The sequence below is a fragment of the Ips typographus genome, linkage group LG4 (genome assembly GCF_016097725.1).
Source record: "Ips typographus isolate SLU linkage group LG4, UJ_Ityp_2.0, whole genome shotgun sequence".
Taxonomy (NCBI): Eukaryota; Metazoa; Arthropoda; class Insecta; order Coleoptera; family Curculionidae; genus Ips; species Ips typographus.
The window spans coordinates 12,278,161-12,294,290 of NC_138425.1; the positions used below are offsets into that span (position 1 = coordinate 12,278,161).

The 16,130-nt window shown below is 35.0% G+C and overlaps 6 protein-coding genes across 10 annotated transcripts; 1 reads left to right on the top strand and 5 right to left on the bottom strand.

Annotated features, from left to right (window-relative positions):
• The first annotated feature begins 14 nt into the window (after positions 1–14).
• On the top strand, positions 15–4,354 carry LOC145728167 (clarin-3-like). Its single transcript, XM_081978211.1, has 4 exons — positions 15–669; positions 1,244–1,512; positions 3,667–3,855; positions 3,911–4,354. The coding sequence occupies exons 2-4, from the start codon at positions 1,284–1,286 to the stop codon at positions 4,177–4,179; spliced, it is 687 nt and encodes a 228-aa protein (XP_081834337.1). The 5' UTR covers positions 15–669; positions 1,244–1,283; the 3' UTR covers positions 4,180–4,354.
• On the bottom strand, positions 4,182–5,581 carry LOC145728165 (uncharacterized). 2 transcript variants are annotated; one of them, XM_081978206.1, is made up of 5 exons: positions 5,248–5,581; positions 4,992–5,198; positions 4,802–4,940; positions 4,580–4,750; positions 4,182–4,518 (listed from the first exon to the last, which is right to left on the bottom strand). In XM_081978206.1, the coding sequence occupies exons 1-5, from the start codon at positions 5,459–5,461 to the stop codon at positions 4,377–4,379; spliced, it is 873 nt and encodes a 290-aa protein (XP_081834332.1). In that variant the 5' UTR covers positions 5,462–5,581; the 3' UTR covers positions 4,182–4,376. The 2 variants fall into 2 exon arrangements, with proteins under 2 accessions (XP_081834332.1, XP_081834333.1); XM_081978207.1 differs by having other exon boundaries at positions 4,992–5,226; positions 5,284–5,423.
• Positions 5,582–5,877: 296 nt separating this feature from the next.
• LOC145728162 (uncharacterized) lies at positions 5,878–11,036 on the bottom strand. 2 transcript variants are annotated; one of them, XM_081978201.1, is made up of 7 exons: positions 10,491–11,036; positions 9,805–9,918; positions 9,475–9,612; positions 9,012–9,244; positions 8,743–8,953; positions 8,421–8,691; positions 5,878–7,746 (listed from the first exon to the last, which is right to left on the bottom strand). In XM_081978201.1, exons 3-7 carry the CDS (start codon positions 9,578–9,580, stop codon positions 7,440–7,442), a joined length of 1,128 nt encoding a protein of 375 aa, XP_081834327.1. In that variant the 5' UTR covers positions 9,581–9,612; positions 9,805–9,918; positions 10,491–11,036; the 3' UTR covers positions 5,878–7,439. The 2 variants fall into 2 exon arrangements, with proteins under 2 accessions (XP_081834327.1, XP_081834326.1); XM_081978200.1 differs by having other exon boundaries at positions 9,792–9,918.
• A 94-nt stretch (positions 11,037–11,130) lies between these two features.
• On the bottom strand, positions 11,131–12,917 carry Ost48 (dolichyl-diphosphooligosaccharide--protein glycosyltransferase non-catalytic subunit Ost48). The gene is made up of 7 exons (XM_081978198.1): positions 12,715–12,917; positions 12,418–12,656; positions 12,105–12,359; positions 11,916–12,050; positions 11,703–11,861; positions 11,416–11,646; positions 11,131–11,359 (listed from the first exon to the last, which is right to left on the bottom strand). The coding sequence occupies exons 1-7, from the start codon at positions 12,839–12,841 to the stop codon at positions 11,201–11,203; spliced, it is 1,305 nt and encodes a 434-aa protein (XP_081834324.1). The 5' UTR covers positions 12,842–12,917; the 3' UTR covers positions 11,131–11,200.
• Positions 12,918–13,107: 190 nt separating this feature from the next.
• LOC145728170 (gamma-glutamylcyclotransferase-like) lies at positions 13,108–14,002 on the bottom strand. Its single transcript, XM_081978215.1, has 3 exons — positions 13,853–14,002; positions 13,647–13,780; positions 13,108–13,478 (listed from the first exon to the last, which is right to left on the bottom strand). The coding sequence occupies exons 1-3, from the start codon at positions 14,000–14,002 to the stop codon at positions 13,187–13,189; spliced, it is 576 nt and encodes a 191-aa protein (XP_081834341.1). The 3' UTR covers positions 13,108–13,186.
• An 84-nt stretch (positions 14,003–14,086) lies between these two features.
• LOC145728164 (beta-keto L-gulonate decarboxylase-like) lies at positions 14,087–16,080 on the bottom strand. 3 transcript variants are annotated; one of them, XM_081978203.1, is made up of 8 exons: positions 15,759–16,080; positions 15,431–15,516; positions 15,280–15,378; positions 15,053–15,228; positions 14,840–15,004; positions 14,602–14,782; positions 14,465–14,550; positions 14,087–14,408 (listed from the first exon to the last, which is right to left on the bottom strand). In XM_081978203.1, the coding sequence occupies exons 2-8, from the start codon at positions 15,504–15,506 to the stop codon at positions 14,229–14,231; spliced, it is 963 nt and encodes a 320-aa protein (XP_081834329.1). In that variant the 5' UTR covers positions 15,507–15,516; positions 15,759–16,080; the 3' UTR covers positions 14,087–14,228. The 3 variants fall into 3 exon arrangements, with proteins under 3 accessions (XP_081834329.1, XP_081834328.1, XP_081834330.1); XM_081978202.1 differs by lacking the exon at positions 15,759–16,080 and adding an exon at positions 15,583–15,727; XM_081978204.1 differs by lacking the exon at positions 15,759–16,080 and adding an exon at positions 15,702–15,720.
• Positions 16,081–16,130: the final 50 nt, after the last annotated feature.

Consider the following 16,130-nt stretch of genomic DNA (forward strand, 5'->3'; position numbering starts at 1 on the left):
AAATAAACAATTAATCCGGTGACATGACGGAAGACCCATTTCCGGCACGGCACCTCTGGTCATCACGCCATCGGAACTTTCATCTTTTATTCAATTTACTTTTTTTGCTAGTGACATTAAAATGAACTTTTCCAAAGAGTGACGAAAGCGCACGAACGCCGACGAGCGTCGTTGACCAGAGGTATACCCAGGTCAGTGGATTTTTATTGCGCGAACTGGGCTCGATTTTAGAAGAACCGTCGGTGGTACCAGTACCAGCAGCTTTCATCTCGTCGTTTGATCTTAACCTAAATACGAGGCGAAAACTCGAGGAACACGTCTTTGCGCGAGTTGTTTTCAACGGCATTCGAGGTCGTTCTGTGAATGTTTTAGTGTATGCGGATGCATCAATTTACTGAACATTAATTTTTTGGTGTGAAGGTGTCTTCTTTTAGACTGTTTGAGTCGAAAAGACTCAAACGAACGCATAGGCAAGCAAGGATTTCTGGTTCAGTGATTTTGTGCTTGACCGTTGGGGATAAAAACCGGAACGTCGAACGATAACCATCCAAGGTTCGTGTTTGTATTGTGCGGATTTAACTATGCAGGAACAGTGTTTAATGTAAATTCTCTCCAACTCGAAGATGGTGTTCAACCACTCCAGTCTGATTACGTGAACTCATAATAAAGGTTAGTAACCATCATCGTTAAATCTAGTTTTCTAATAGGCATATAAACGATTTAGTGGTGTGTCGTAATGCAATTTTCGATGACAAATCGCACAAAAAACCTGCAAATCTCATTTACTTTTTCACTAGCCACCAAAACCGTTAATAATCGCTCTGACAAAATTGCGCGTGAAAGTATAGCTTTTTGAACGATACCTACCAGAAACTTTTATTTTTCAACCGAAATTCGTTCCGTTGAAAAAAAGGAAAAGTATGTATATTTTGAAGAACTAATTCGGTCTAATTAAACCTAAGTCACGACGACACCGTCTATGAATGTTACTCAACAAAAAGCTTATTTAGTGCGGTCACAGTGTTATAGTTCTGTGATTGTTTTGTTTTGAAACAGAGTATTAATAATTGTCATTTTTCATATGATGAAACCATAATGATAATAAGCTTGTTTTAACGTGATAAATAGAAAGATTTTTATTTTTGAAGAGAACCAGGCGATTTTATTAGAAATTCTTATATTAAGAACATCGCCAAACCTTTACAAGTAAGTATCATATAATTTGAGATTCGTATTAATACAGGTGAACATAAAACAACATCCGATGAACATCAGTCTGGCAAATGACAATGTCGAACTTTGTGAGGAAAAGTATAGTGTTCTGCACGTTCTTCGTCTCATGCGCAGCGGCTGCATTGATGCTGGCCAGTTTGGGAACAAAACACTGGACCGAGGCCAAGGCGAAACGATCCAAGAACCCGGTGGAAAGCGATGGACGAATCCATTTTGGACTTTTTGACGGCAGAAAGGAACTTAATGTGGCTTATGGATGGCGAACTTATGACATTGATGGTATGTACGTAATAGCTATACAGGGTGGTCCAGTTTTAAATGTCAGTAATTCACCAATCGATAGTCCATCAAAAAAATAAGTTGACATGCATTATGTCATTTTCCTGAAGAACGCTTCCTAAGGAAGACACAGACCACCAAAGTTCAGTTTAAAAAAATCGTGTTTAAGACTAATATTTGTATGCCAAAATAGTGTAAGAAACTTAACTTATACTATAAAAAATAGTTTAAAATTCGATTTTTCAGCCTTAAAGCAAAGTGAAGCGTCTAGAAGTCAATTTAATACTGACAAAGCGTGAAATGGCATGTTTAAGCCTATGAAAAATGTAAAAACTTGGTAAAGACAACCCTAAAACTCGATTTTCCAAGCTGAAAGCAGTGTTAAAGCCCCAAAAATAGTCCAGAGTTCTAAGAAAATGAAAAGCAAAGCAAAAAAAAACTTGAAAAGTTAGTCTTCAATTCAATTTTCATGAATCTAATGTCAATAACCTGTATTTAAGACTATTTTCAAGACTAAAATGTTGAGATGTATTTTCAAATTATGAAAACTTACTTCAAATGCAAATTTTAAGCTTTTGATGTCACTTTTTATTGGTTCAGAGTAGTTTTTCATGGGTACAATTCAATTTTCAGTACTAAAGTTTTATAACTTATCTGAAAACTATAACGACTGACTACAAAGACAGTTTTTAAGCCTCAAGTCAATTTTCACAGTTTCCAAGTCATTTGTCAATGCTAAAGTCTTTCAATTTGTCTGAAAACTGTGAAAACTGGTTACAAACACATTTTTTAAGCTTCTTAAGTCAATTTTCACTGTTTTCAAGACAAAGTTGGGTTGGGTTGGTTTTGGGTCTTTGAACGTAATAACTGAATTATCTCGTAAACAAAGTTTCAAATCAGAATTTTATAAGGGATACTTATTTTGTCAAATTGAACAAGTAAAAGAAAACTGAAATTTTTTAAAAATATCCAGTGATGCAGAGAAAAAAAATTAAAACCTGTATTTACACCACTGGACAGTTTCGACAAACGTCATTAACATCACATAATGAGTATTAATTTCATATGTATTTATTATAAATTTGATTAAAATTGCTCCAACGGGCCTGATAGTTATGATAAGAAACCGATTTTTTTAAACTGAACTTTTATAGACTGTATTTTCTTTGAGAAGCATTTTTCAGGAAAATCACATAATGTATGTTAACTTATTATTTGATGGGCTATCGAATGGTGAATTATTGACATTTAAAACTGGACCACCCTGTATAACCTTTTCATCTGTAGAAATAGATTGGTTTCATGACTTCCTAAATGGTCAAAGTCTTCTAATAAAGTAATTTTAACAAGTTCTTTAACCGTAAAGTATCATGCTGAGGCTTCAAACTATATAAAAGTACCGAATCTTAAGATCTCACATTCGGACTATTTAAGATTTTTCAGGTTTTAAATTCTTGAGAACATTTTGCTGAACAAATTCTCAGTGTTGTCTAGATAAACAGATTAGTGTTTTTCAGCTTTAAACTGTTTAAGAGAAACCTTCTGTTTCCTTCTAGTTTTCAGAAAAGTCAAATATTGCAATTTCGTTAAAAAGCTTAATTCTCGGTCAAAACATGATCAACCACTAAAGAATGTCAGTTATGCGACTTTTACTGGTTCGATTCAGTTCATGTGATACGCAAATCAATCGGCCGTGATTGCTTGTAGGTACAAGGTTGATTTAATTCTATTTGCGTATTTACACCTGTGTAATGAACTGTACACAGATACAGCTCTTGCACAATGCTTATACAATTATTATTCACATCTACACACGGAGGTGAGGTAACGTTAAACACCCATGTGGCGCAACTAAACCACATTATATTGTTCAAACAGCTCTAGATTGCCCGAAAATGGGTGTCTTTACTAAATTATAACTGTACAGATAATGGTCGTTAACTTGTGTTTTTAACTGTTATATACGATGTTGATGTTAGGAAAACATTTTTTTGGGGCTTATTTTTTTGTGAAAACCTGGTTAATTGAAACCAGTAAACATGCCTAAGCAAGAGATTTTTATACCGTTTGAAGAATAGAAAAATGATTTCTTGTAATAATGTTAATAAATTCACGACATTTCTTGATTTTTTCACTCTTTACATTTTCTTGTAGTGATCCAAACAATAAAAAATGAACCCGAGTTTCTCAATTATTGGCTCTGGATAGGAACCGTTGGAACCATTTGCCTCGGACTATTAGTCTCCATTATCAGCGCCATTTTGGCTGTTATCAATACGGCTACCAACTCCTACAGGTGCCTGGTAGGAATTACCGGACTAATCTTCTGGAACGTGCTGATATGTAAGTGTTACATTAAAATTCTACAGAGGGTGCAATTTACAAAAAAAAAACGTAGGTGGGTTCTCAATGAGCGCTGTCGCCTTCTGGCTGGGACAATTCTACTCAAAAATCCAATACAACGTACTGTCCCGTGAGGATCTCAGTAACGAATGGACGTCCGAAAATATGGCCGAATTGGGATACTCGTTTTGGTTTGTTGTGGGTGCTGCTGGTGCTGGATTGCTAAATGTGATTTTAATTGCAATCGCCAACAGCGAAAAGGAAACCGAAACTGTTATTCCAGTTCTGGAAGAAAAAACTAATGGGGCCATTATGCTTTACTGATATTTTTACGGAAAAGGTATTTATTTCAGACAGTACTTGTAATGTGTACAGTATATTGTAACTATAGCCTATTATTGGATCTAAAAAAAGAAGACTTACTAATTTTATTTGGGCAAGCCATTGTGTAAATACTTATATATAAATCAATCTTATAATATAAATTATTTTAAGTTAATCTTAATTTTATTCGTTCAGTTTTAGTACAAATACAAATTTGCGTCGGCTGAATCGGCGTCCAATCCAATTTTTTGGTTTCTCGGATCCCGTTCGTTCAAATATTCTCTATAGTAAAGAATTGCTGTACTGGCAGCATAAAAGGTTAAGGAAATAAACCCAATCCTGTGGGTTAACGTGAATGTTTTCAACCTGAGTGTACTATTTAAATACTTTCAGTACAAACCAGTAAGAGTAACCGAGAAAAACCGTTTTGTCCGATGTGATACTGCCTACTATGGTGTCGTAAATAGCCACGTTATGGAAAATCAGCAAATTGTACATGGTTCCCCATAAAATCATGCTCAAAAGCGTACAACCGAAACCGGTCGCATTGTAAATGAAAAGACTCTTCACACTAAAAAAAAATATTTACTTATGCTACTCTAAAAACTGTTTAACTAAAAACCTCAAAAAGAATTCCGTAGGATTATCCACCGTGTTGTACAAAGCCAAAGTAGTTGAAACTAAACCTGCTACAATGGCCAAGATCAAAAACAGCAACGTGCTAAGCCATACCCCGGCATTAATGAAATGTTTACTAGTAACTAAAATTAGAATTATTGTGTTGAATCACCCAGATTGAAATTTGTATATACCATAGTTGACCGTATCTGTCCGAAGAGAAGAAGGTAAATTTTCAAAAGACTTATAGTTGTAGGTGAACTTTAGAACTGTAGGACAATTATCCATGCTATAAGATGTACTAATGTTATTGTTATAAAGGTTGTCTAGCAAGGTGGCTGTTGCACTACTATCAGCACCACACAACATGGCGCAAATGTTATGTTGAAAACTGCAGGTTGCTATAAAACTCAAATATTGCAATTTATCCTGAAATAACAGATTCCTTACCAGTTAGTTTGTAAGTAATGGAAAAAGGGGCATTACGCTGGTAATTTCCTTGAAACAGGCCATAGTACACGTAGTTAATGTCGGTAGTTGCATTGACCCAAGTGGCTTCACCTCGTATCCATTGTTCGGTAGCCAAAGACACTATGTTAAAAATTACAGCAATTCCAGAGAAAATAAACGCCAACACTATGTACACTCTGTTTATGGTGGCCATGACAGAAACTTGTATTTTTTCGATTCCTACTATACACACGTTGCAGGGTTACATACTTTTTTCTTATGTAGACAATAGATGAACATTCAACTGAACACTTGAAATTACAGCTCATGCATCAAAATAGTAATACTTTATCATATAACTGATATGAGTAGATACAATATAAGCGCAGATAAGATAAGTGAAAATAATTTAGGATTAGTATTGAGACCACTTGCCTCTATCACAATCAGATTTATAAAGGAAATACGATTTATTTCCTCGATTCCTTGTCTTGACTTTAATACTAAAGTATTTTAACTGTTATTTGAGATTATTAATACGGGTTTATTAGCTAAAACTAATTGAATGATCTGTTAAAACATTTCAGTTTTAAACTTTTTCCCAAAAAAGTAAAAATAAAACTACAAAAGTTGCTAATTAAAATATTTTTATGACAATATAGTTATACACACTTTGATCGATAATATGTTCTATGTACTCATTTTATAACACTTTTTTGTCTATATAATAACGCTAGATCGATGTCTTTTTACCTACGTAGTCGAGGAAGACTTTTTGGACCACAATACCTACGAGTTTCGATACAATATTGAGTAGTTAGTTCATCAGCAAATTTTCCTAATAGAAGTGGAAATTAACATTTTTACGGATAACTAGAAAATATCACATTTTCTTTAAAAATAAATCCGAAATTATAAATCATCACAGTGATTACCAAAGTCATTTTGTCACTAAAACCATCACGTATATTGATATAAACACCAAATTAGGTCTGTGCAACCACAATTATATTTAACTTGGTTGGATATGTGTGTGTGTGTGCAATACAAAAATTTTGCCTCAAATTAATAGTTTACTAATTATAGTTAAAGATATTAGTGTTTATTTAAGTAATTGATTCAACACATTTTATAAATTGGCACCCGTACACAATATGGCTGGACCCTTTTAAAAGTTTATTTTCTCTTCAACACTTTTAGGTTTTTTAAAATATAGTTTTAGAAAAATTTTCCAATAACAATATTAGTTAACAGTAAGTATAAGTTCAGATATAGTATATAAAACTCTTATTAAGAATTCGTTAAAGTTTCTACTGGGCCCTATTAATCTCTATTAATAAAAATAACATTCTATAACGTATGGTCCAAAGACGATAATTTTATTACTACATTAATGAGTGTTAATAAACGGATTACTTAAGACCAGATAGCTGCGATTTGGTAGTAGGGATAAAAGGAAATCAGCATCAAATAGTATAGTCTTAAGAAATCAGTTGTAGTAGTAACTAGACTAAGTATAATAACAGTCTAAAGAGGTTACATTATGGTCTAATTAACAATGTTATTGCATGGTTAAGTTTAAATTGAACCTTAGCTGGTCGTAAATCGGAGCTGCCGCAATTTTTTGAGCAATTTATTTTTTATAACATTTTTCACTGTGACAGTAATGGAATGACGTCTGTTTGGTATTTTGTTGCAAGTACGTACTTAAATAAAACTTGTTTTAAATTGATCCTGAAGAATGGATAATAGCGGCAGCTTTTGTTACCTAATACATTTAAAACTTGTAATTATAACAGCAAGACTCTTTCTTATTACAGAGGCACAATTTTGATCCAATTCGTTATTCGGAACACGAAATTTGCTTTTAAACTTCAAGCAATTCCTTGTGATCGTAAAAAAGTTTGTAATTTGATCGACTTTTGCCGTTGTAGAGTTTTTCCGTCCGGATAAAGCCGTCAAACAAAAACAACGTCCCAATCTCCAAGATTGGAAAAGCCATAAAAGGACGGACTGGAGAAAAGACAAATATTCGTTTTCGTTAATTGAATTTCAGACGTAAAAACGATCCAACTTTTATCGGTTGTGGGCAATCGGCCTTAATCGATTTCGGCGTCAGTTCGAACTGAAAAACAGTTCTAAAAAATTATTTCGACTAAAAACGATATACATGTCTAAATAAGCTCCCGGATTTACTGGTTCTCTAATAAAGGCTCGGCGGCGGCAATTTCATCCAGACGTAAAGTAATTGGAGAGGCCCGATCCCGTTCTGGCAACGAACACTTCCTGCTTATACTCGAAATACTGCTTACATCCAAACTAAGGGCCATCCGTTCCGGCTTCGGTTTGTATTTTATTGGTTGCTCGAAACTGCGAGATATTTTAGGCTTATTACGATGTGGCTGGGGCTGTTTCTTATCGATATCCGCCAAGGGTATCAGGACTTCCTCTTCAGTTTTCTCCGGAGGCAAGGCGATACTTATGGTTGGATGCGGAAAGCTGATTATTTGAACAATCAAAAAGGGGACACGTGTTAGAAAGAATGTAAAGGACCACTTGACATCAATTGATAGACTGTATTCTTTGGCTCTTATTTAAATTGAAGAGTTCTTTAGTCATTTTTTAAGTAAAAAGAACCTTTCAGGTTCAGTGATATTATTCCAGTTTGAGAGGACGAAAAACCCAATATTAGTAGATAACATAATATTTGGTTAATCAGATAACACACTGTGATTTATTGTAGGAAATTATCATCTCAAACTGATTTCTTCTAGTATTACATCATTGATTAATTGAGGATCAAAAAAGTGATTAAATATCTAGCTCCATTTAGTCAGCTAGAGTTTATTGAATTTTATATACAGAGAGGGTCTATAAAAAGTCCAAATTGTTTTGGGATAGTAAAAAAGCTGTAAACTATTAGCAAGGAGTCACGGTAATATGGATTCTGGGACATGAACCTATTAAAGAAAATGAAATAGCCAATAGACAGGCAAAATAAAAAGTCATGGCTCCATTTCGACCTGAATCTCTTCTCAGACTGACGAAGCCACTTTTTCGCTTTAATCTCATAAAACAGATAAGATTGAAATAAAATACTCTCGAACAAAGGGAATTTTCAGATTAGTAATAAGCAATAAACAACTTGATTGACAAACTTAAATGGTACATACCTGCTACAAGAACGTCTTTCATTGGTTACAAGCATAGACGGAGCCCTGTAAGCCTCGAAACTGTTGAAGTTCCTGTGCGTAGTCCCCGCCGAAGTTTTTTCAATGGCAAAACAAGAAGAACGTCTTGTCTTTGTAGGAAATTGAGGTCTTTCGATGGTGATCGATGGACGGCGACGTGATGATGATGATATGAAGATTGGTCGTTCACTAGGTCTTTCGATGGTGATCAGTGAAGGTTTACGTTCTCGATTTAAGAACGGCGTTAAAGAACCTGTTTAGAAGAATTTTAGAAATTTTGGTGTTGTGAGTATTAGAGATGTACCAGTAAGGGATGATGACAAAGGGCGATGGTCTGTAACACCCACGTAATGAATATCAGTAGCCGATTTTGCTCTTCTGGGTGACTTGTTTAGCATCAACGAGCTGCCAACAAACACCGAACTCCTTCTGGGTCGTTTGATGATCGGCGAGGGCAGGATAGATAAAGGGTCAGTCAAGGCGTTCACGTTATACTTTGAAAACGACATTCGTTGCTGAAACAATTGTCAATAAACAATATTTCATTGAAGTAAACCACCCTTAAAAACCTACCGTTGATACTTTTTGAGCCCTCGGTAGGGTGGTGATCGAGGGATTAAGGGTGGGCGAATTAAGCGGACAGGACGGACGATGAGTCTGTTGACCGTTGAATTTAGGTTGATAGGGTTCCAACATTCGGATTTTGCCCCAACGGTTGAAAAACAATGCTATCGCTCCCACCCATATCAATAGCACTAAAGTCACTATCACCACTTCTTCGACTTCCACCTTTGCTAATTGGTTTTCTAGAGGAAAAACCAATTAATCACCAAAGCCTTAGAGACAAGTTTTAATCTAAGATATTATCTCAGAAAAATGTATATAAATTGGTGGACGTGCCCATATTTTGTGTTCTACAATTTTTTTACTCAGTACATTTAGTCACCCACGTCACTGTCGTGATCTATTTAATTCTAAACACAGAGTGGAAACACAGCGAATATAAACTGTAAACGGACCAAAGAAATATACAAACCAATAACAGCGGACTGGTCCCTAGGTGCCAGTAGCGAAGGCTCAGGGGCACTTTTGATATTGCGGGGCGGCGTGGCGACAGTGGCGGCGTGTATTTCCACTTCCATGCCATGGAAACCGCTGTAACCGCTATGCCACTCTAAAATTATCACTTTTTTAAAGGATTTTCTATACAACACGTGTTTATGTTTATAATGCAATTCAGTTTGGTATATAAACACCCACATTCATGACTCTAAAAAGAAAAGCGCTCTATAAACGGATCCCTGTATTTAGTGTAAATTATTCTAGTACTAAATAGTGCGATAATCGATTTACATGGGGTTTATACCAGCGTTGACATAACCAAAGGGTGGATTTGGAGTGGACGACGGTGGTGTCTTGATGGTATGCTGCTGGTTTGAGTGCAGCCTTGACGTTGCTTTTCTACCCAGCGTTGTGCGATCTAAAAATATAAAACCCCAGAATTATGCTCTTTTCAGTAATTTTTAATATCTCAAAAAGGTCACGTTCAGACACAAATAAACCCCCTTCATATTGTATTATACATATTGGGTTATATTACATCAGTGGCGTATAATAATAATAATAATTAGTAATAAATAGTAGAATTTTTGTGTGTCCATACTGGACTCGTATATAACATGTATAAAGACGCTTTAGCGGTAATTTTTCCAACATCAATTTTGTGTGTGGAAAGTAATAAATGGCCTCGCTAGTTCATTCAATAATGTCTGCCTAGCTTTTTCTTTGAATTATTTAGCAGTCGATACTTTTATACTATTAAAGAATATTAGTTTTCCTGGCCCTATATGCATGAAATATGGGATGGGTCACTTGGTAATTAAACGCCGTTAATGGAATATAAAAGGTTTTCATTAAACAGAATAAAAAATTTAATAACACCAAAAGAGTGAAATATCATAGGTTAAACCGCACAATATTGATAATATGCGTTTAAGTTTTAAATTTAAAAAGCTTATAATTTAATTATATAACAATAAAAGGGTTACGTACTGTTAAGGTCGGAACTCCTTCAAACAATTCCCTGCTAATGACAACATGTACAATCAAACTTAAATGGAAACAAAACAGTCATTGTTTCCGATTTATCCCGATAAATGTCGGCGCAGCTGAATGGAGCAAAAACGGCGGGGAGGAAATTGGTGAACGTTGCGACGTCCCGGACGCCGAATATCCACTGGCAGGAAGGAAATAGGGGTACATCGCAATGACAAAGTTTTTCGTCGTCCCGAAACGGAAAACGCGCATTCTCAGTGTGTATCGTTTTAGTCTTTTTTCAGCTCTTCCTTAAACACGATTTCTCCATTGTCTTATTTGCACTTACTTTACCCGAGTTTGCTTTTCAAATGTTGTATCCACAAAAGGTTTGTATGTCTCAAGTAACATCTTCAGTGGCAGCGTCTATATATTTTTGATTGGTTCAAATTAATTTTCTAGCAGAATTACATATATTATAGGAAAGGTGTACTATAATTACTTATTAGACTCAATCTATTTGTATTCACTGTTGATAAAAGATAGATAGATAACTCCTTTAGTAATTACATATTCAAGTCAGGTGTTTATACATCATTTAGACTAAACTGATGGGTTTCAAACCTTTTTTGTGAATAAAGTGAAAAAAAAAACGCGATTAAACTAATTATTTTTATTAATATGAGCTACATAGTAGAACATGAAGATGAAATTTGTAAAACAAACACTTATTCATTCTTTGACTTCTTGTCATCCTCTTTGATATGAAGAAATACAATAGAGAACACAAACACTCCTAACATCATTGAAAATGCTCCAGTGTAATAAGGATAGGCGCAATCAATAAATCGCTCATACTGGGTGTGTTGCAATGGCCTTACAGATACCTAAAAAGAAATGTTTTGTTTAAGAAAAATTTGTAGTATTTAACTTAAAAACGTACTTGTGTAGTGCTGTACAGTCTGGTGAAGCCAACCCTGTCATAATCAACTTTAAACTGGTAGACTCCATACACATCAGGTATTTTGAATTTAGCTTCATAAATTCCATTTCCATTGTTTTTCAAAGTGGTACGTACAAATGGATCGATTCTAACAAATTCCAGTTGGACGTCATTAGCGGCGAAAGGTTTCCATACTCCATTATCATAAATTTCAATTCCAATTTGATAAACCTAAAAATTGGTGTGCAACTTAAAACCAGTCAGTTTTTTCACCGAAAAAAACTTACCACATCATCCATAACGGTGTAATCTTGTGGAGGAGCTTTTTCTCCTGCTTTATGATGTAAAACTGACTTAACACGGAGCCGGCCATGTTCCTTAAATACCCACTGACTGATAGCAACAGCCACAGCTTCATTCCCAGACTTAGGAGCTTTCAAATCACCCTTTAATACATTAAAATTAGTAACCAATTAATTTTAATGTAAAACGAAAACTACCGAAGCTTTTTCCACAGAAGAAGTAAAGTACTCATCAGAGAAGAATGAGAGAGAACCACTGAACACCACTCTAGCATTATTTCTAGCTTGAAGTCCAGCAATAAGGACAGTGTCTCTACCAATAGCATGAGGGTACTAAAAAAATAACATTCTAAAATATCTGAAAAACTTTGCAAAGTGACATAAAACCTCTTTGATTGGTTGATCAGGCAAATAACTGTAAGCAGTACTGTCTGCTGTTAACAAAGGCAAAACCAGAGGATTTTCAGAGTCAGCCAAGATACCAGTTCCTTGATAGAGCAAAGGGGCCACCCCTTTTTTAGCACCAACTATTACAGGGGCATCTATCAAATTATCAGCAGAAATCACAAGTTTAGTGTGTTGCCCCTCATCAGTGATGTCATAATTCAAATGGTCAATAACAAAAGCTCCCTCTTCATCAATCTGTATATATAGAAATCTTGAATTAAACTGTTCCAATTACAGTTTTTATGCAAAATACCTCAAATCCCACTTCAGAAGCCAATTCTCTCAGTACATCACCAGTTACTTCGCTTCCAGCAACCAACACGTTACCGCCGTTATCAATAAACTGGGTTATTGTATCTACACTTAAGGTGCCCCCAAACTCCACAACAGAGGGGGCAAAAATTATCAAGTTTTCATACAAGTATTCACCATATTTTGAGAGAACCAGTGAGGAGTCGTCTGCTATTTTATAGGTCAAAGTGTAGCCTCTCTCTGAAAGTTTAGTTTTAATTAAAAATGTGGAAAACATTACTGAAGTACTATTAATTACCTTGTAGTGATTTAAAGAAAATGGAGTGGGTTTCTTTTATAACTTGATTTTCTAGAAGCACAAGTGTATTTCCGTGGGCTTTTACCCCCAGAATTGCGGCTAATAGTAGCAAAATATAGGACTTCATTATTTAAAAAAAAACTTAAGAAATGATGAAACACGTCACCAATTCAATGCCCCTTCAACTTCTTGAAAATAATGGAAAAAACATAACCTCAAATGTCAAAATAAACCGGATGCCGGTCGATCAGGCATCACTAAGGATGAGGCAGCCACACCCAATCGATAGTATAATCAGTATTTTATTTTTAAAATGTATGAACTTGAACATATCGTTGATCTGGTCATATGAATGCTGATCATCATCTTTAACAACAGTGGCAACACAAATAGTTACGCAAGAAGGCATTAAATATATTTTTTTATATTAATGCCATTAATACAATAGAACACAATAAAGCACATTCCCATATTAATGTAACCATAATGGTAGTTGAATATCCACCGGTCCGTGATAGTCGTTATGAGGAATTTTGTTTAAAAACTCTAAATATTCCTTAGGCAGATCAGTTTCTTCAGCCCCTTTCAGAATGGTTTTCCAATAGGCGACCGAAGGTCGACAATCTTGGGGTAACTCAGAAAGATCATCAACATCTGGTGGATTAGCAGTTTGTTGATAGGTGCGAGCATTTACTTTTTCTCCACTGGGCAAAAAAACATCAATCTCCAAAGCTCTATAAATATTTTCGTGCACGCCTTCTTGTCTGCAATAATAAAAGTTTATCGATATGTGTGCTACATCCTTATACCGTTTGTCAGATGCCTACAGTGTCTATCAAATGGCAACTGTTGACAGTGTCAGAATATTATTGATTTTTTTTTATAAATTCAAATTTATTTTAAAAAGAAATAACAAAAATCTGTTTATATACCTATCTAAGTGTTCTAGATCAGCACGGTCCACTTGCCAAAGAGCCCCCCAGACCACCTTGGATTCTTTTGGTACGATTGTTGCACTTGCTCCTTTCCATCGCTTAGAATAAGTCACAAAACTTATCTGGTAATCCTGCAAACTATACTTTGTATATTTGTCTTTAATTTTTATACTAACTTAAAGCCCAAAAAGGGTGTTTATTACCTTTAAGTAGCCAATACCGGCTCTTTCAGCACTTGGATTATTGATATGAATTCTATGACTGAGCAAATTGCTTCCATAAGCAAAATACAAGAACTTTTTACTGTGGGCAGACATCTTTTTGTTTGTCTTTGTATCACATCGATTCACCATTCAGTCACCATATAAATTTGAATTATAAAGCAAATCACCAGCACATACTTGGAATTTGAACTCAGTAGTCAAATAACACACAGATTAAACAGAGAAACATAGGTTATAATCACATCAAATAAACTGTTATTTGCTATTGTAGATTGCAAACATGATTTATTTTATTCCATCAGCAAATACAAAAATATAACCTCAAATATCCAAATAAATCACTGAAACTCATTTATTAGTCCCTCCCATATTTGTCAAGAGTATCTAAAGGTTTATCCACCCTGACAATTTCTTCAGCAACATTAAAATAGCCCACATATTCCACTGTGTCTGGAGTGGTGTCATAATGATAATGACCAGCCTCACCATGGGTGCTAAAGCTGTGAAAGTGTTGTACTCTTAAATCCAAGTCTCCCTATACAAGAGTAGTTTTAAAATGGTTATTTTTTATTGTCATAGACACAGACTGACCCCATCATTGCTAGTAAAAGTACCCACTGCAATCAGAGGAGCACTCATTTCATAAAACTTTAGCCATTCATTAACAGCGTCATCATCTGGAAAAATTCGAGTTGCAAAACCATTCAGTGACCACAAGTTTTACCAACTTAATATGGGAGTTTTCGAAAAATCCCTCATTACATGCTGTTTAGCCTTTCCTTGGGCTATAAGGAATGTTCCTCCAATCCCAACCAAGTGTATCACTCCATATTTGTCTTCAATGGCATTTCTGAGAGTGGCAATGAAGTCTTTGTTTCCGATGCGTTGCTTTACTGCTACTTTTATAACCTACCGAACCATTGTTTAAGCATACAAAGGTGGGTAATAAGATTAAAAGGTAATCACTTTTCCAGGTTTTCCTTGAGAGGCAAACAAATTCCCCAGTAAAGCTATCCTAGTCTCATTATTTGGTAAAACTTGTACCACCATATGTTCGTCAGCGCCGTCGACTTTGGAGATGCGAGTTTGTTGGTCAGCCACACCATTTTCAATCTTCAAGTTGACTATCCCCTTAAAACTTGTAAAGTAACATTTTGTTTCCAATTATATGACACATACTTCACAATTCACTCCAATAAAGGGATAAGGACCAGCGCCAGCACCAGTTAGAAATACTGGCTCAATCTGTATAAGTTTTGCTATGTCTTTTAATTCATACACCTTTTCTTTATTAACCAGAGGAAGTAAGTACTGGGTACCACCAATCTCCAGTAATTTAGGACTTCCATTCAGACCTAAAGCCTCAGTTATTATAAATATTTCTATTTGTTTTGTTACACGTATACCTGGTGCAGCTAAGTGAAATGGGGGTTTAGTTAGGTCAGGACAATCCACCACTTCGACGTTAACTTCTTTAAAGTTGCTGGGCAAGTAGGATCTAAAAACTAACAATTTTTGTGGTTTATAAGTGAATATTTAAAAGTAGAGTTATTATACCTTCAGCCACTTCTTGTAAACTGGGAGTGTAAGTGGGTTTGGTTTCAACTTTGTAGGTTGTAGGATCTAGAGCCATTGTTAGTTTACTGCAAAAGTATTGTTGTTTGGTAAGAAGTAGTGGTTTTATTATGATACAAGTTAGTGGTATTTACCCTGACGGTTTCAGTGTGTTACTTAATGTGCTTGAACTCAGTACAAATACTATGTAAAGAATATGCATTGTGATAACTATGCCTTATAACCTAGTTATTTCATATAGGTATTTTATGACTACCTTATTTTTAATATGTGGCTATGATAAATGGGTCATATACTACAATATACCTACTTCTGGTGGTCCTTTTTTATAGTTTACTCTACTAATGAAACCGGTTTTAAGTTCGAAGGCAAGCAAGACATACGAATCACTACAATTATTGTTTTCTTTCTGTTAATTATATGATTTGGTATCAAAAGTATAAACAAGTTAAGATTACATATAAGTAAACAATATTTTGTTTGCGAAGTTTTTTTGGTTGACCTTGTGCCGGTTTTTATTAATTGACTGAAGACCGCATCTCTAAAACCAAAGATAATTAATGTTAGGTTCATTTGAAGAGTTTTTTAAGGTTAGTTGATGTATTATATTAAGAATTTAATTTAGATATTACAGGCAGAGACAGGCTGGTCTCTGTTAAAAGTTAAGAAACAAATTTAGTGA

What these genes read in the sequence shown, in the direction of transcription:
- LOC145728167 (XM_081978211.1), top strand. Translation starts at nt 1,284, where the DNA reads ATGACAATGTCGAACTTTGTGAGGAAAAGTATAGTGTTCTGCACGTTC. An exon ending in GCGAACTTATGACATTGATG is followed by an intron (nt 1,513 to 3,666) that starts GTATGTACGTAA and finishes ATTTTCTTGTAG; the next exon opens with TGATCCAAACAATAAAAAAT. An exon ending in CTTCTGGAACGTGCTGATAT is followed by an intron (nt 3,856 to 3,910) that starts GTAAGTGTTACA and finishes AAAAAAACGTAG; the next exon opens with GTGGGTTCTCAATGAGCGCT.
- LOC145728165 (XM_081978206.1), bottom strand. Translation starts at nt 5,461, where the DNA reads ATGGCCACCATAAACAGAGTGTACATAGTGTTGGCGTTTATTTTCTCT. An exon ending in GACAGATACGGTCAACTATG is followed by an intron (nt 4,941 to 4,991) that starts GTATATACAAAT and finishes TTCTAATTTTAG; the next exon opens with TTACTAGTAAACATTTCATT. An exon ending in CCTACGGAATTCTTTTTGAG is followed by an intron (nt 4,751 to 4,801) that starts GTTTTTAGTTAA and finishes ATTTTTTTTTAG; the next exon opens with TGTGAAGAGTCTTTTCATTT.
- LOC145728162 (XM_081978201.1), bottom strand. Translation starts at nt 9,580, where the DNA reads ATGGAAGTGGAAATACACGCCGCCACTGTCGCCACGCCGCCCCGCAAT. An exon ending in GGACCAGTCCGCTGTTATTG is followed by an intron (nt 9,245 to 9,474) that starts GTTTGTATATTT and finishes TTTTTCCTCTAG; the next exon opens with AAAACCAATTAGCAAAGGTG. An exon ending in GGGCTCAAAAAGTATCAACG is followed by an intron (nt 8,954 to 9,011) that starts GTAGGTTTTTAA and finishes CAATTGTTTCAG; the next exon opens with CAACGAATGTCGTTTTCAAA.
- Ost48 (XM_081978198.1), bottom strand. Translation starts at nt 12,841, where the DNA reads ATGAAGTCCTATATTTTGCTACTATTAGCCGCAATTCTGGGGGTAAAA. An exon ending in CTTCTGTGGAAAAAGCTTCG is followed by an intron (nt 11,862 to 11,915) that starts GTAGTTTTCGTT and finishes AATGTATTAAAG; the next exon opens with GGTGATTTGAAAGCTCCTAA. An exon ending in ACACCGTTATGGATGATGTG is followed by an intron (nt 11,647 to 11,702) that starts GTAAGTTTTTTT and finishes ACCAATTTTTAG; the next exon opens with GTTTATCAAATTGGAATTGA.
- LOC145728170 (XM_081978215.1), bottom strand. Translation starts at nt 14,002, where the DNA reads ATGGTGAATCGATGTGATACAAAGACAAACAAAAAGATGTCTGCCCAC. An exon ending in CCGGTATTGGCTACTTAAAG is followed by an intron (nt 13,781 to 13,852) that starts GTAATAAACACC and finishes TATAGTTTGCAG; the next exon opens with GATTACCAGATAAGTTTTGT. An exon ending in GATCTAGAACACTTAGATAG is followed by an intron (nt 13,479 to 13,646) that starts GTATATAAACAG and finishes TTATTATTGCAG; the next exon opens with ACAAGAAGGCGTGCACGAAA.
- LOC145728164 (XM_081978202.1), bottom strand. Translation starts at nt 15,650, where the DNA reads ATGCATATTCTTTACATAGTATTTGTACTGAGTTCAAGCACATTAAGT. An exon ending in TTATTGGAGTGAATTGTGAA is followed by an intron (nt 15,005 to 15,052) that starts GTATGTGTCATA and finishes ACAAGTTTTAAG; the next exon opens with GGGATAGTCAACTTGAAGAT. An exon ending in CTCAAGGAAAACCTGGAAAA is followed by an intron (nt 14,783 to 14,839) that starts GTGATTACCTTT and finishes ATGGTTCGGTAG; the next exon opens with GTTATAAAAGTAGCAGTAAA.